This window comes from Tauraco erythrolophus, chromosome 6 (genome assembly GCF_009769465.1).
Source record: "Tauraco erythrolophus isolate bTauEry1 chromosome 6, bTauEry1.pri, whole genome shotgun sequence".
NCBI lineage: Eukaryota > Metazoa > Chordata > Aves > Musophagiformes > Musophagidae > Tauraco > Tauraco erythrolophus.
Window position 1 is genome coordinate 10019091 of NC_141470.1, and position 16416 is coordinate 10035506.

Sequence of the window (16416 nt, forward strand, 5' to 3'; positions counted from 1 at the left end):
TTGCAGGCCCTTCCCATCTGACTGGGTGAAATCCCAGTGCTCCACAGCCTGGCCAATTCACCCTCTCCTGGCTAATGCTCTTTTACTTCCACCCATCTCAGAGCATTGGAAAGAGATGTTTGGTGCTCACCTAGTCCCCTGTCCCCCTTGCATCCCCCTGCCCAGTCCCTGTGCTCTATCCCCAGCCTGGGTTAAGTTTTCACCCTCCCTTCACTTAGCACCAAATTTCATCACCCCATTGCCAGCTCCTTTTTTTTTTTTAAACCAGCAGTGAGGATGAGAAAGCTGATGAATCAGCCCTATTATGGATTGATGTGAATTCCCCGTTTCCCCAGTGATCACCCCAAAAAGCCTCTGCCCATCTGCTGCTATATTGCCCTGCTGCCTCATAACCCGTGCCAGCCCCCCTGACCTGGCAGGCAGGTCCCTAGACCTCCCCCCCGTTCTCCCAAACTAGCAGAAAATGTCCTTAAAAAAAAAAAAAAAAGGAAAAGCAGCAGAAAGGAAGCCCTCCACCCACACAACCACCGACACGGTCCCCGAGCTGCTGGGCTTGATTTTCCTCTGGTGACTGTGCCTGCTTTGGAGCAGCCTTACTCGTTCTAAGTAAAGAAAAATGTGTCATTTCCAGGAGTGACTTATTACTAATGACACCATCACTGGGTTATGTGCTTCATGCCACAAAAACCTGTCAGGCACTTTTAGCAGGCTCCCATTTTAAGCGGTGATGGAGGGGAAGTTTCTTGATTCAACCCTTCGCTAATCTAGGTCAGTCCAGGCTCCGCGGATTTTTAAGCTGCTCCAGTTAATGGCCCCTTCCTCCGCTCGCCCTTCACCCTCGCACTGAGGGGTGGCGACCCCGCAAACCCCCTTTCTGACAGAAATCCCCCCGAAGACGGGCAGGCAGCGGCCGCGCTGGCGGAGCGAAATGGCTCCGCCGGGCGCTGCCTGGGCACGGGCAGCTGCGCAGCGCTCCGCGCCTCCAGCCGCTTCCCTGCGCACCTCGCCGCCCTCGCCCGTCCTTTCCCCGCCGCGCACTCCCCTCCGCCCGGGGCGCGGGCGCCGGCAGCCTCGGTGACCCCTCCAAACCGGCGCCCAAGGGAGCAGAGATGCCGCCGGCGGAGCGTGCCCTGCCTCCCGCAGCCTTCCTCCATCCCTCCTCCTCCTCCGCTCCGTCCGCGCCCTCACCGAGCTCGCCAGGACGGAGAAGGGTTCAGGGGACCCCGGAGCGGTGGCCCCCAGGCCAGGCAGCCTCACCGGCCCCGCACCAAGTGGGACAGCTGCCTAACGCCGGGTCCGCTGCAGATGCCCCGGACCGCCGCGGGCAGCGTCTCACCTGCCTGGAGGAGCTGCCCCCTCCGCGCAGCTCCTTTCCCGCTGCTGCCCGCAGGACCGGGCTAGCTGCCTCCGCACATCGCCCGTGCCCGGGAACCGGTGCTCGCTCCCCGTCCGCACGCTCTCCGCTCGCCTCCGTCTCCCCGCTCGCCAGCCGCCTGCGCTCTTTGTACCGCCGGCCATCGCGCTCCGCTCCCCGTCGGCCGCTCGGCAAAGGCCATCTCCGTCCCCCGGGCAAAGCGGGGCTCTGAGCCGCCCCCTCTTCCCCCTCCGTCCCCATCGGAAGGAAAGGAGCCGGCCGGCTGACAAACCTCTCATGTCCCTGCTCTCCTTCATCCTCCGCACCCTTATTTTCAGCTTCATCTGCCCCTCTCGCATGTCTGGCCAGAACTGGTCCTCGGAGGGAGCGATCGTTACATCCACGGGCATCCAGGCAGCTGGGCTGCGGCTGGCGGGGGCACCTCTCGCCTCAGCAAAACAACAGCTGGCGGGCAAACAAAAGACGAAAAAGCCCCAAAAAGACCCCCCCTGCCGCAGAGCACCGCCAGCCTCCCCCGGGCTCCAGCCTCCAGGCTGAAAAACCAAAAAGCCCGAAAAATAAAAAAAAAAAATAAAATTTAAGCGGGGTAGAGGGGCCCGGCGTAGCCCCCACCCCACCCCGCCTTTCCCCGGCCGCCCTCCTCCTCCTCGCCCCTCGCTCCCTGCCTGCGCGGCTCCCGCTCCAGCGTGAATGAGCTCAGCCCGTGAGCAAGAGCCCGGCTGATCCATCCACCGCCGCGCTCATAGCTAACGGGTCAGGCATGCGACCGCATTCCTTACTCAGCACACAGACACGCAGGAGAACGCCGGGCCCGACACATGTTTCGCTCGCTGCTTAAAGGCGCAACCGCGATTTTCCTGCCCGCCCAAAGCCCCCTCCCTCCCCCCCCCCCGGCAGCGAGGAGATGGAACGCTGCACCGCGCCGGATTTGGCCCCGCGGAGTTAATTTGGGGATAGGGACTTGGCGAGAGGAAGCTAATGCCCACCCCTCATTTCGGCACCAGCCACGGCGGTCTGTGGTCAAACCGCCGCGCCAAAGGTGGGATGTGGCACCACTCTCCATCCCCACTGCCCCCCGTTTGGTGATGGTTGCACCCCATCCTGCCTCCTCCCCGTAGCTGCTCCTGGGAGGACCAACATGCATCTCCGGAAGATGTTCAACTCTGAACCTCAGTGCTAGAAAGGGCAATGCCACAATCTCCATCTCCCAAGGGGGAAACTGAGGCACAAAAGACAAAATAACTTCTCTGGGGTTCTCTGCTGCAGGGCAGAGCTGAGGACAAGACAGCAGGTCCCCAACCACCAGCTCATCTTTCCTCTTGGTGACTCCACCGAGAGCATCACCCAGGAGGGATGCTCATCCTGGAGTGGTTTCAAACAGCTGGAGGTGAACAGGCCCCAACAGCTGGTGGGGAAAGGGGCTGGCGCTGGGCTGCTCACACCTGCGCCAGCCCCTTTCCCCACCAGCTGCATCCAATGGAATTATCTGCCTCGTCCCAATGGAGAAGCACCATGGTTTGGAGGAGATGCACCCTCCACCAAAGCCTTCTCATGTGCAAGAGTCCAGCAAGAGGGGATATGTAGGAATGGGATTTCCTGGTCCCACTGGGGCCTATCCATCAGCGGTAGCTTCTGAAGCAGGATGGGGGTTGATGCGTTTTCTTCCTTGTATTTGTCTTGGGGGAGAGAATTACTTGTCCCCCCTTCCCAGCCACAGGACTCCTTAATACGTCTCCACACAGCTCCTTACGAGTTTATTGGTCTGAGCCCAGGCCTCCAGAAAATCATTCAGGATTATAGCAAGCGGAGGAGGGGGGGGTGGGCATGTATTGTGCCTTTGAAAATCTGAAGCTTTACAGGCTGAAAAACCCCAGGCTGAGCCATATGTGAGTGACTTCAGTGTTTTTCCTTTGAATGACATCACATGAGATGAGGTCATTGGCATTAACTAAGTGCTCTCCCCTCCCCCCCCACCCGAGCGGAGCCAGCCTCCTAACGAGCCTTGTTGTTGTAACAAATATGGTTTGATTATTATCAGATGTGGGTCAGAGGTTGGATAAAATTCAAAGCATGCTCCAACTGGGCTGGAAGAGAGAGGAGCAGCCTTCCCCCAAGAGCTGTGCTTGGGTAAGCGGCTCCCACAGCAGCTCCCCAGGGGATCCTTGGTTCCCCACATTTGCCACCTCTGTCCCTATGAACACATGATGCTGGTGGCCAGTGCCAATGGCTCCCAGCAACGGAGACGCCTCCATCTCCCATCACTGCTGCACCAGCAGTGCTGTACCCATGCTGGTGGGTGATTCGTTTGCTCGGCGGTGATTCGGCCCTGCTCTGTCAGCTAAGCTTGGGGCTCTACTGGGGTGGAAACCATCACTGGATTGTGCAGGGGCAGCGGCTGCTCTATGTCAGCCGAGGGGGATGCATGTGGTGAATTAGGAGGTACAATCATCAACCTGTCCCCGACCCAGTGGTCCACAAACATGAATTTGCCTTCCTTCGCTGCCCTCTGGTTGTCTGACTCCCTCAGGCTCATGAGAGCCCTTGGCACAAGTTATTTTGGTACCAGCAGGTTCTTTCAGGATGTATTTGGACCTAGTTTTCGGCTCAGGGCTGCAACTAGGGAGCTGGGCACAACATCACCAAGCAGTCCCTGATGCAGGAGGCTCACTGGTGTTCTGTGCCCCTCTGACCCTCAGCAAAAGACAAGCGAGCAAATCCCTTCCTCCATCAGTGTGAGGTCCAGCCACATGGAGATGCTACCCACAGCCACCATATCCCAGGCAGCGTCCTCCTCCCCATCTGCTTCATCCCTTTGCCAGGACCAGGGTAAGGGTTGGGAGCTGGTGCTGGGCAGGGGGGGGACTGGCAAATAGAGAGGTGAAAGGCGATATCCATAACACAGAGACACATCCCGTGTATCGTCCGCTGCCCCTCGCCTCCTTTCTCCAGGAGGTCCTCCTGGCCAGACTGTCACCCATCCTGCCTCCAGTCCCTATTTAGGAGACAGAGGCGCATCACCTGGAGAGCGATGCTGAGCCTTGTTGGCCCCGCTTCACTCTCATCGCCACAGTGCTGACCAGCAAAAAACCTGCTGCAACGAGTCGCAGAGACTCATGCAACCCGCCTGCAAGAGCACGGAGCAGAAATCCCCTGTTCAGCACCTACATACCCATCGACATGGTACCTATAGCCTGGCACAAGCCCAGTTGGGCAGCAGCCAGCGGTTCCTCTCTCCACCCAGTGCCGGGACCTTATAATAATTGCCAGCACCGACCTTTCGCAAACGTGTGGCACGGGCCTGGGGAAAGGAGGAGGCAGGTTTCTCGAAAGGAAGGAAACCATAGCTGGGCAGTGGCTCCTGCCCATCGGGATCTCTTACTGGGGACGTTGCCTTCCTCCAGTCGGCTTTCCAGAAATTAGAAACAAAATTACACGGTGGTTTTGTAAGTCTTGGCAACTGGAGATTTGCTTCTCTGTAAGCCCGTTCTCCTCCGTCCCTCTCTGCCTTCGGCCCTTTCACTCACCTTTTCTGGGTCCAATGGTTAAAAACACGGCCGGAGGGGGAGGGGAAGCTCCTCGGGGTAATTATAGAATCGGGAAAACAAGTTGTCTGACGACAGCGTTGCTAAACAGGGAGGTTTAGAGCATAGGTCTGGAATACAATCAGCTCGCACGTACATGACCTGGCTTAACCCCTCCTAGCGATGCAGCCGCCGGTCCCGCCGGGGCTGAAACCCTCCCAGGCATCTCCTGGTCATGGCAGAGGGTGGGAAAGGGATACCATATCCCACCACCGCACCTCAGGCTGCGGAGACTGGGAGCAGTCCCTAGGGCCACCACTGGGCCGAGTGGCCAGGGTTGGATGCCAGCACCCACTGGATGGGGGCTGGAGGGTGAGAAAACACAGTCCTGTCTTAGACAAAGTGGTCCCAGATGGCTTTGCTGCAGGAAAGAAAGTAAATCCTCCAGTGCCACGGACCGAGGGATGTTTTGTGCAAGAGGGAGGGAGGTTCAGACAGTTACCTAAATCTCCATGACTGTAAAAATCACGAACCTTGGTGTTACTATTTGAAGTCCAACTTCAAGTGGCTAAAGCAAACGCTACGATTTTTTTAAAAAGTGCCTCTCCCATTAGGCTGGTGATAGCGCCCTACTTCCAAGCCTCGGGACAGTCAAAAGAAAAGCACCAACACAGGTAATCCCCCTGCACCCCACCACCAATGGCCTGAGAAAAGCTGGGTGTAACCCCTCCATGGCACTTCTTACCCTTATTCTCTTCCCGAGCATCACACAGGCAGTTTGTAGATGAAGAACAACCACGAACATAATTCACATTATTTGCAAAGCTGGTTCTTCAAAACTCCCACATCTGGGGAGAAGCAAGACATTGAGAGTCCCACAAGAGTGCTCTTTCCAGTCTCATCCCACCCCTGCATCCTCCTTTCTCACACCCATAACCCTGCCAGCTGAGGATCTGCTTCTTTGGGTTCATCACAGTAAGCTATGGGATGAAGATATCCATGGGTGGGCAGAGGTGCTTGTGGGAGCTTCAGAGGCAATAATTAGACTTTAGAAGAAACACTTGTGGATATATCTGATGGATTCATGCCAATAAATCCACCAGTGCTCTTAGACCTTGCAGTCTGAGGGTACCTGAAACAGCCCTAACGCTTGAACTACATGTGCATCTTTAGGCCTGTGTACTGAGAAGAGGCTTTGCTGGAGTCAGAGGACAAAGTCCACCAGCTAGTGCATCCTGTGTCCAGGAGACACACTCACATACCAAAGCTGTCAGATGAAATTGTGATGCTGTCCAGAGTGGGCGATGAGGAAGGTGACCATCAAATAACCAGCTGCAGTCAGGTCCTGCTTCCCCACTCCCATCAGACAACTTCTGACTGATGACCAAAGTGTCAGTGTTTGCAGTATTTTCTTTCTTAGATTTTAGATTATTTTTTTCTTACATTGGGTTTGTAAAGATGCCTCGATCTTGGTTCTGGATCCTGCTAAGCTTTTAGCTTCAGCATCAGCCATGACAAGTTTTCAAGTTTTGCAGATTCATTTGTATTTTTGCTGCCTTTCGGATGCACACGGCGTCTCCAGCTCCCGGGACTCTGACTAAAAGCAAGCCCTCCCTGCTCTGTCCTGGCTATATGCTGCTTTTGCCCCTGCCTAGCTTGACTTTTTTCATTCATCTTCTCTTTTCCTCTAAAACAGGCCCAGCCTGACGCATTTCAAGTGAAGCAGGCAGCAAGGGAGACGTGATGCTGGCATGTGGCTTCACACCAACACGACACGCAAAAGCATCATGGTATTTTCAGCCAAGGATGCGTGAAATCACATTCAGCTGCCCTGATATTTAACCTCCTTTTAGGACCGTCCCTATGCAGAAAAAAGAAAAAAAAAAAAGTGCTTTTTCTTTTTTTTATTGAAATCATCTGTTCCCTGAGTCCTTGTTTCTAAAATAATTCCAGCCAGTGCTGAACCCACTCCTGCCTGGGCAGCTCAAGTCAGCTCCTGCAATGGAAATCCCCTTTCCTTTTTCACTACTTCATTTTGTCCGCTTTGAAGTCACCTGCCTTTGGTAGATTCCCCCAAAATCCCCCAAATCTCAGCTCCCTTCTTATCACCACCGCTGCGCAATGACAACTCTCCCCGGCCGCGCTGGCTGGTCGTGGCACCACCGGGCCGGAGGGGACCTGGGTCACGGCAAGCGCTGCCAAGGCCAGCCTGCTCACCGAGGAGGAGGATGGCGAGCGGAGGGCTGGGAGGGATTTCTTGCTGATGATATTGTTACATTCTTTCCGAATCCTGGGAGTAAACAGACGCTCCAAATTTAGAAAGAACAGGACTGGAAAATTTAAACATTCCTTGAAGAATTGGTACAAAAGGCGGGGGGCGGGGGGGGGGAAGCTGAAGATGATCTCACATGCGCTCCCGAGCCAGATGAAAAGCTCATGACTTCAGTTCAGAAAGCAAGTGAGGGGCCTGTTTCAGGTCAGAGCGCGATATCACAACGATAAATCTCCCCTGGTGCATGAAACTGCAATGAAAAGAGCCTCTGCTCTGCAAGGAGGGTCCCAACCCCAGTGGTCCAGGCTGTGGGGACCACCGCTGCTGGCCACCCTGCTGGCTGGTGTACAGCTCTGGGTGCAGGAGAGAAGAGCCTGGTGCTCAGCCCAAGGACAGGATGGGTGCCTGAGCATCATCTGGACGACCATCCCAAGCCCTCAGCTGTCGCTTTTAGCTGCTGAATGGGAGCAAAGGAAGATCTCCCCACCCTCCACTGCAGCTGGACTGACAGAGAGGAGCTGGTGAAGCTCAGCACCCAGCAGCTCAGCACCACACTACAGCTCTGGCTGGGCTCCAACACAAGAGCTGGCACGTGGGAGCCATCACGGAGTGATGGAGCCAGACCGCTGCTGCTGCTGCTTCATAAACAGATAATGGCTGTTAATAAAAACCAAGCGGGAGTTTGCAAAGGGGAAGAAGAAGGGGGCGGGGGGGAAAAGCAAAGTTAAAAAAAAAATGAAAGCGAAAAAAAGGGAAAAAAAAGCAAAAAAAAAGGAAAAAAACGAGGGTTTGAGCTGAAGTAAACAAAGGTTAAAGAACAGTCAGGCTCCTGCAGGAATAGCGGAGCTGGGCCGGGAGGGAGGGAGGGGGCATTACGTAATGCAGGAAAAATGTTGGCTCCATTCAGTTTTCCACCACTTCATGTGATGTCAGGAAAACCATATAAATCAACAGGCTTTCTGCTCCCACGGATGGAAGGCAGCAAGCAGCACTATTTATACTTACACAATTACAAAAAAAAAAAGGGAAAAAAGAAGAGAAGCTGATGATTTCCAAGACTGGGAATAATTGACTCGGATTCCTCCTTCCTAGCCCCACTGGAATCACTGCTTCTGGGCTGTTAACCCTTGATGGGTCCCTGCCACCGCTCCTGTCACCCCCCAGCTCCCCTGTCCTCGCTCATCAGCCTCCATCAGCTGCTCCAAGGGTCTGAAGGACGATGGGCTGGAGGCGAGCAAAAATGGCCAAGCACGGCGTTTGCATGGGATGGGGACACTGAGGCCTGGAGGTGTGTCACATCTGCCGGGGCTGAGGAGGGCTGGGGAGCATGGAGGGGTGGCATAGGGCTGCCACATGGGATTGGGGACCCTCAGGATAGGGTTCCCTGGGGTGCTGGCATCCATTTAGGGACAGGCTGAGATTTCAGGACAGGACCCTGAGATTTCAGCAACCCTCGCCAGCGTGATTCCCCGCTGGGGTCACAAGCCACCTCCAGGGAGGACCCAGGCACCTCTTCTGGGGCATGGGATGAGTTGGGGCAAGTCAAGGTGCCTGAGCCCCGAGCGGACAGACCAAGGGGTTAAACCCCACTGGGGTGAGGAGTCAGGATCAGGCCCCACCAGCACATCCCACCTCAGACCTCCCAAGCGCTGCCTCTGAAACAACCCGGCTGCTGCCCGCACCGCAGGCAGGAGGAAGCTGTGCCTGCCAGCAAGCATGCCCAGTCTCCCCCAGGAACTCTCTGCAGCCGCTTCCAGTCACCATTTCCATGTAAAACACAGCCACCATGACCCAGTGTTCTACATTTCGGTTCCCAGTTTTTCCACCCGCTGGTGGCCCACGTTCCACATTGGGCTGCAGCCCTGCAGCACTTTTAACTAGGGACGTTTAAGCTCTGCTTGGCTAAGCTTTGCCATGCTCCTGTGTGGGGGCCTGGGCTCCTGCAGCCCAGGGGGCTGGAAACGGCCGCCCTGGAGAGGGAGGATGCATGTGGCCAAGAGGGCTGCAGGTTTGCTCACGGGAGGCTCGGTGGTGGCGATGTCGATGGCCGGGGTGGTGGCACGCCACCAGCACTCACCCAGCATAGGACCCGATGCCGTGCATGCGTCTGGGGTGTACCGCTACTGCAGGGGTCTCCCAAGCCTCCCTTTGCTCTCCCAGGGAGGAGAAGACTCCGGGGCTTTCAGGGCCACCTCACTCAGCCCCATTCCTGCTCCAGGAGGACTTGAGGGATGGGAGTTTGCAGCCAGTGCACGGTGCTGCCCCTCGCCCAGCTCTGGGAGAGCGGCAGTGGGTTGGTGGGGAGTGCCAGGGTCACGTCGCGAAGGCTGTTTCCTGACCCATCCCAGTGACTAAGCAGGTTCCTTCCCAGATGTGACCGAATCTACCTTCTCCCACACCACACGCCAAGCCATGCCCTTGTTTATGCCGTGATGACCTTGGAGCCACAGGCACGGCTGCTGGGGCGGGCCAGGGGCTGCCGTGGTAAACTCACAGTGGCAATCTGGCACTGGCTTCAGCAAAGGTCCTGCAACCTGGACCACATTAATTGGCTTTAACATTATTTCATGTAGTCCCTTCTTGCTTTTGAAGCCTTCAAACCAGGGGGTTTACTCCCGTTATTTCTCTGCTGTGTTCTCTCCACCACAACACAGCTGCTTTGATTCAACAGCACTTACCCGTCCCTTGCAAAGGTAAGGCTCCCTGAACACCACTTGCTAGTGCCACCTTCCCCACCACAAGCACCCCTTCCCAGGATCTGTCACACTGCAGGTTTTGCAGAGATGGCTGCTCCCTCCATCCCTGCGATGCCCTGGGGACACAGGGGTCAGTACCCTCTGCCTCAGCCCCAAAGCAGTACCCAGTCACCACAGGATGAGGATGAGCTTGGGGAACGGAGATGATCCCCATCTCTGTGCTTTCAGCACTATCCAGGAGCCTGGCTGAGCTCAGCAGGACCGAGGGGCTGTGCAGGGCAGTGCCTGCCCACCCCTCCGTGGGCAGAATGCTCGGAGGTGGGCAGCCAGCCAAGCAGATGCCTGGTCATGCCAGCCGTGGGGAATTAAAGGCAGCTTTAACTCTCCCTTCGGCAGCTCACTGCCTCTTTTGCCTCCTCTCTGCTGCGCTGGAGCATTTCACTCCTCGGTCGCCTGCCTCCTGTTTCGCTCTGCAAAAGGGCTGTAATTAGGGCAGCGTGTGCCCCCTCCTGCCTGCGTGCTCGCGCCCAGAAAGCATCATCTCCAGCAGACCCAGACTCACCCAACAATGACCCTCTGCCTCTGCCCTCCTTCCCTTTCCCCTTCCCAGCACATCCATGGATTTCCTCTCCTGCTCTCCCTTTAACAGCAATGAGAGGAAGCAGAGCACTCGAACCAGGTCCGGCCCTTGGCGCATTCACCAGCGACGAAGAAGTGCAGGTATGGGGGAACGAAGGGCAGCTTTTGGGTGGCTGATCCATGCCACTGCGACCCCTCCGTACTCGCCTCTCTCATTCACCCTGGCTGGTGGGTGCAGTGGCAGGGAGCTGGGCAGTGCAAGGAATGAATGCACGGGGAGGACCCACTGGTGCCGGTGCAGGTCAAGTTCCGCGGGCCGCGCACGGGGCTGCCCTCTGCTGCCACAGCCACTGGTGTCCAGGAAAGAAGACGCAGATGGATATGGGTGGGCACAGCTCTGTAACTGCAGAGGAAGGGCACGAGCGCCAGGTGAAGTGGTAACCCAGGGCTCCTACCTGTGAGGATGGAGACGCTGTGGAAACAGCTGTCCAGCTTGCCCAGGAGGATGGAGAGGAAGCTGTCGGCAGCCAAGCCGGTCACATCCCGCGTGCTCTGGTCGTAGACCACCACGTCCTGGTGCTCCTCCGCCTCCACCTGCAGAGGAATGGTGAAACGCAGATATCAGAGAAATAGACTGAGCACTGAGGATGCTGCTGCCCACACCGCCATGGGAAGCAAAGCTGAATTTAGCGGTCACACAAGATTGAGAACCCAGCTCCATGCCATCCCCACCAATTGGATTCGCTCATCAAATGAAGAGTCCAGCCAGGCTGGGATTCTACTCCACGGCTACAAGTGAGTGTGTCAGTACAGACGCCCGTCAGAGCAGCCCCACCAACTGTGAGTGCTTTCGAGCATCCTACCCAAAATAGGGTCACTCCTCCCTATCACCCACCCTCAGCTTGCCATTACTTAACTGTATCCCAGAAGTCGCTGCGACTTCTTCCATCACCTCCTCCCCACCCAGCCTTTGCCCTAAGATACTCCTCTGCAGCCTGGCTGGTGTCACGGGGATTTGGGGGTGGCTCTGCAGGCAGGGGTGCTCCCAGCACAGCTCCTGTGCTGCAGCTGGAGCCAGTGGGGCTGGAGCAACAGCTCTTCAGGACTCAGCCTGGAAATGCTGTGCCCCAACACAGTAACACCTCCGTAGGCACTACCTCTCTGGAAGCTCAACCCAAACCTCCAGATCACCCCTGAGGGCTGAAGGAGAGGGAAAATCTCTTCTTTAGCTCAGTGGATATTCAGGGAGATGCTCTTTCTTCTTTTTGCAATGCGTGGCGGGACTTGCACACTGCAGAGATATGCTGGCGAGAGGGAAAGGAGCTCCCGGGCTGCTCTCACATCACTTTACATGCCACAAAGAGCACCCATCCTGTTGCCCACCACTGCAGGGTCTCCAGGGAGAGTGAGATGGTGGGGTATCCTGCGGGCAGGCAGCTGTCCACAGGCAGGAGTACCCCCACGCCTGGTGATGGCTGGATTGCAGCGAGAGCACTCAAGGCGCAGTCGGCCGTTCCTACGCCTACCTGAAGGTCTGTCCATTAAAAGAAGATAAAAATCCTAGCAGAGGCACGGCTCAGCGCATCTGCTGAATAGCCGGGCGGATGGCATATGCCTGCCTTGTGAGTGCCTGTCCTCTCAGCCAGCGGGGTAAGGCACCTCCATCACATCGTGCGAGGAGGAGGAGGCAGCAGCAGGCAGGGAGGGAGGGTCTGCACCCCTGAGCCACTCTCTCCTCTGATCTGTGTTGGAGCTGCCCATTGCCCACCCCCTGCCCGGCCCTATCCGAAATCCCTTTAGGAGACCACTTGAGCTAGGAACCACTCATGGACACCCACCTCCCTTTGCTGTCTCACTGTCTTACCACCAGTGCAGATTCGCTCGAGGTTGCAGTTGATACTAACGCTGCGTTCACACCCTGCTGCAGGTGCTTCCCTGCTCAGCAACGTGAGCGCCATCCAAATAAAACTGCAGGGCACACTGATTTAGCTGAGCTCATCGCGTCTCCTCGCCGCAGCGGAAGGACAGCCCCACACCGACAGAAATCCCCACCAGGGCACCACGCGCAGCTCAAAGGAGGGGGGGCTCAAAGGAGCTGCCTGTCTCCGACCTGGCACCAGGCACTGGAGAGCAAAACTGGCCCCACAGGTCAGTAGGATGATGGAAGGGATGAAAAGGCAGCAGCAGGATGAGAGGGAAGAGAAAAGGACGTGAGAATTTTAAAATAAGACACCGAAAAACGACCCTACCTTGGGGGTATGTCAGCTGAGGATCTACCCCAGCATCTCTTCCTCAGCCATCCCTGAAGCAGGACTTTTGTGGGAGGCCATCCCAAGCACAGCTGGAGGGAAACACAGTGGCTGCCGAGCCAGCTTGGAGCCGGAATCCCGTCAGTCCTTAGCAGTGCCACTATCCCTTCAAGCCCTGCTAGCACACCACTAGCACATCCAAAAAAAACTCAGTTCCTAGCCTGAAGCCTCATGCCAGCAAAATCATCTCCCCAAAAGCACGTCGAGGTGGGGACTGAGCTGTGGTGGGGCAGGGGTTCGTCCTGGCTGTGAGGTCCAGGCCAGGACGGCCGCAGTGGAGATACCAGCCCTGGCTGAGCAGAATTATCCCACAATAGGATTTAGTGTTCCCTCCACACGGGGAGGCTTTGTTTGGGCCATTACTGCAGGGTTGCTGAGCGACGGCAGAGATGTGCGACACGGTTTACATCTTATTAAAGTTATAAGGTTTCACTCAATGTAAATGCCAAACAAGCGCTGGCCTCGCATGGCCCGGCTGCAGAAAATAAATACGCAGCTTGCTGGGGTGAGGATGCCTGCAGGATGGTCCTGAGGAGCCCTCATGGAGCACACAAGGAGCCTGCAGCGGCATCCCAGTTCCTCACCACACAGGGAAATGAGAGGGAGATGTTTCATCAGGTCCATGGGTCTCCCATTAACCTCTCTCACTCCTGAGATGGAGGGGAAGGCACAGCCTCATGTCTGCCCTTAAAGGTATGGAGGTTAAAAGCTAATGGGGGCAGCGGAGGAAGGTAAAGCTGAAGAGATGCTCAGGGCCAGATTCTTGTCTCTGCCAGGTGCTGCCATAGGGCAAGAGCACAGCTGACAACAGAGGAATCCCTCTGGGGAGCAGCACCTCCATGGTGGGAGCTCTCCCATGGGGGTTGCCCAGTACCCCAAGACTGCTTAAGTAACCAAACCCCCAGGCATCACCCTCCTGAAAGGTTCTCCAAATTCAGCCAGCAAGGGACAGCAGAGCCAAGGTGCAGCAAGTCTTTCGGCCCCAGGCAGACACTGCCTGGGGCTTGCAAATGCATGCATGCCTTTGAAAAGCTGCTGGCCCACCCCAGTGCTGGAGGTGCCCCAGGGCACCTCCTCAGGGGCAAATCTCCTTCCTGACAGCATCTTGGCTAGGTGGAATGGCCAGCAGGGAGCAGGGACCACCCAACCAACAGCTCCAACCAAACCCCAGCTGAGACTATCTGTTGCCTTTGCATCAAGACCAGTGCACCCCATCACCCTCCCCAGCTCCTGCTGGAGGTAACTCTCTCATAGACATTTGGTCCTGGGCACTGGGTGGTTCAACACAGTCCAGGTCCCTGCTCCACCTCTCCCCAGCTGCCGAACAGGGATGATGATGCTCTACAGGTGATCCAGGCTAAGATAAGAGCGAGCTATTGTTATTATCCCAATTACTACCGACATCTCAGTCACATACTGTTTCAAAACACAGTGAATCACTCTGCTGAAATAACAGGGCTTCCATCAACATAAAGAGCAGCCAGGCACACGGCTCAAAAATAAGCTCCGGCTTTCCCTCAAGCAAAACAGCTGCTTGCAGAGCCATGCTCCTAACACAAATAAATAAATATTCCCATTGCCCGAAGAGACCCTTGCCATGCCTCAAACCGTGGCTAGAGTTGCTCTGGAGATAGCTACATCACATTTCAGGAAGCGAGAAGAGGTCGAGAGGTGGAAAGACTTTCCAGGGGAATCTTGAAGAAGTGAAATTTTCAACATTTCCCTCAAGAAATGCTAGTGAAAACCCCAAGCAGGAATTTCCCATAACCTCTGCCCCTGAAACTGTACCGAGGAGCTGAATTATTCCAGTTGTTATTGGAATTTATTATTGGGAGAATTTATTATTGTTAGTATCAGGAGGAGGGTTTAAAAGCAAAACCAGTGCAGCACAGTGGTACCATCTTTGTGTGGAGAGAGACTATTGCTAACTGGTAAATGAATTGCTGCTGCAGTTTTTCCCAGCTCGGGCACCACGGGAAGACGACGCACAACAGGGCTGGGGAGCAGCGGCTTAGCTATGCCCATGATCATAGGCATCTTTCATTGAAAAAAAGAAGGGATTTTTATTTTCCCTGTTTCTTCTTTCCCACCAAATGGTCCTCTCCTTTCCTCGCATCAAAAAAAAACCAGGAGCTGCTGTTACCACACAGCATCGTTCCAAAGTGCAGCATCCAGAAGCATCATTAATGGTACCCTTCCTTAACAGTGGTATGGAAAAGAGGGGTGCGAGCACTGGGAAATACAAATGAGACAAATGCTCTCATCCCCCTTGCCTGCACACAGGCAGGAGGAGCAGAGGGGAGAACCAGGTGGAGCTACGCAAAAGCTTTGCTCTGTGTCAGCCCCTGCCTCCTTCCCCAAAAGGCAATCACCACCTGGGACATTGCCGAGCCGGGGTGTGCAGGTCGAGCTCTCTTTGCACTGGGCAAGTGAGGAGGAGTGGGACAAGGTGGGGGTTCAGGGCTGCCCTTTCCCTGCTCAGGCAGCCCCGCATTGCTGCCGGCCGCCTTTGTCTCGCAGCCCCGGCCGGCCGGGAGCAGGAAACAGGAGGAGGGCGGGAGGCCCGTCAGGAGGAATAATGGAGCCGGACAATCGCACCACTGATGTCACCCTTCCTGCCATCTGCTCCCAACGCCAGCCATGCCCCCTGTTCCCCCTCCCTGCTTCGCCCCAATGCCTCCCCCAATGCCCGGGTGCAGGAGCCAGGGGCAGAGCAGGGCTGGGCAGGGGGTGGTTGGCTGGCAATGGCAGGTGGAGGCAGGGAAACGAGATGGGGGTAACGGAGGTCTGCACCAGCTTTCAGCATCCCCCTCTGAGGGTCTATGCACCTTGAGGCAGCAGAAAATATTGATTTCTGGGCATCCCAAAATACATCCATGACCCAAGTGGCCGAAATGAGAGGTGTGGGCAAAGGAGAAGGGGGGAGAGGAGAGCTCATCACCTCAAAATGCAAACTCCCAGGTGTGTGCATGAAAAGGCCTGGACACGTTGAGTCACGGCTACCACCCCTGCTTTATGCCAGATGAGGATACAGCTGTCACCTCCCCAGTCCCCCCCTCCAGCTTCCCAGGGCAAGCGGCTTAACCTCACAAGGGCGTCCTGAAGCTTAATTAATTCCCAGACTGCGTGCGCTGGGAGGGCCAGTGGGCAAGTGGTGAATGTGGCAGGGGCTGCACAGAGTGGCAGCGGGGGCACGCTGCCTCCTTCCTGCAGATGTGCTGAGAGAGATTTCAGAACAAAAAAGGAGAAGAGAAGAGAAGAGAAGAGAAGAGAAGAGAAGAGAAGAGAAGAGAAGAGAAGAGAAGAGAAGAGAAGAGAAGAGAAGAGAAGAGAAGAGAAGAGAAGAGAAGAGAAGAGAAGAGAAGAGAAGAGAAGAGAAGAGAAGAGAAGAGAAGAGAAGAGAAGATGGTGGCAACGTCTCTCCTCCGCCCCCCCAGCATCCCTGGTTATAATCCTGTCCCGAGCCGGTACCTGGACCATTACGCAATGAGCCAGGCACGGGCAGGGGGCGATTGCTCCTTCCATGCGGACAGAGCAGGGACCGCCCGGCCGGACCGGCCGAGCCCTTCGGGAGCCGCCGCTCCACTGCGACTGAGGAGCTGCAGGTTTACAGGCGGACGGCATTATCTGCCGCTAACTCTTCCAAGCTTCCCCCTTCCCCACC

General features: G+C 56.1%; 1 protein-coding gene across 1 annotated transcript in view; it reads right to left on the reverse strand.

The window, feature by feature from the left end:
* Positions 1-16416, reverse strand: part of DUSP8 (dual specificity phosphatase 8) — a 28135-nt gene that overhangs the window by 10339 nt on the left and 1380 nt on the right. The window contains exon 2 of the mRNA XM_086613737.1: positions 10899-11037. Coding sequence (XP_086469863.1) covers positions 10899-11037 — 139 coding nt within the window. The remainder of the gene's footprint in view (positions 1-10898; positions 11038-16416) is intronic.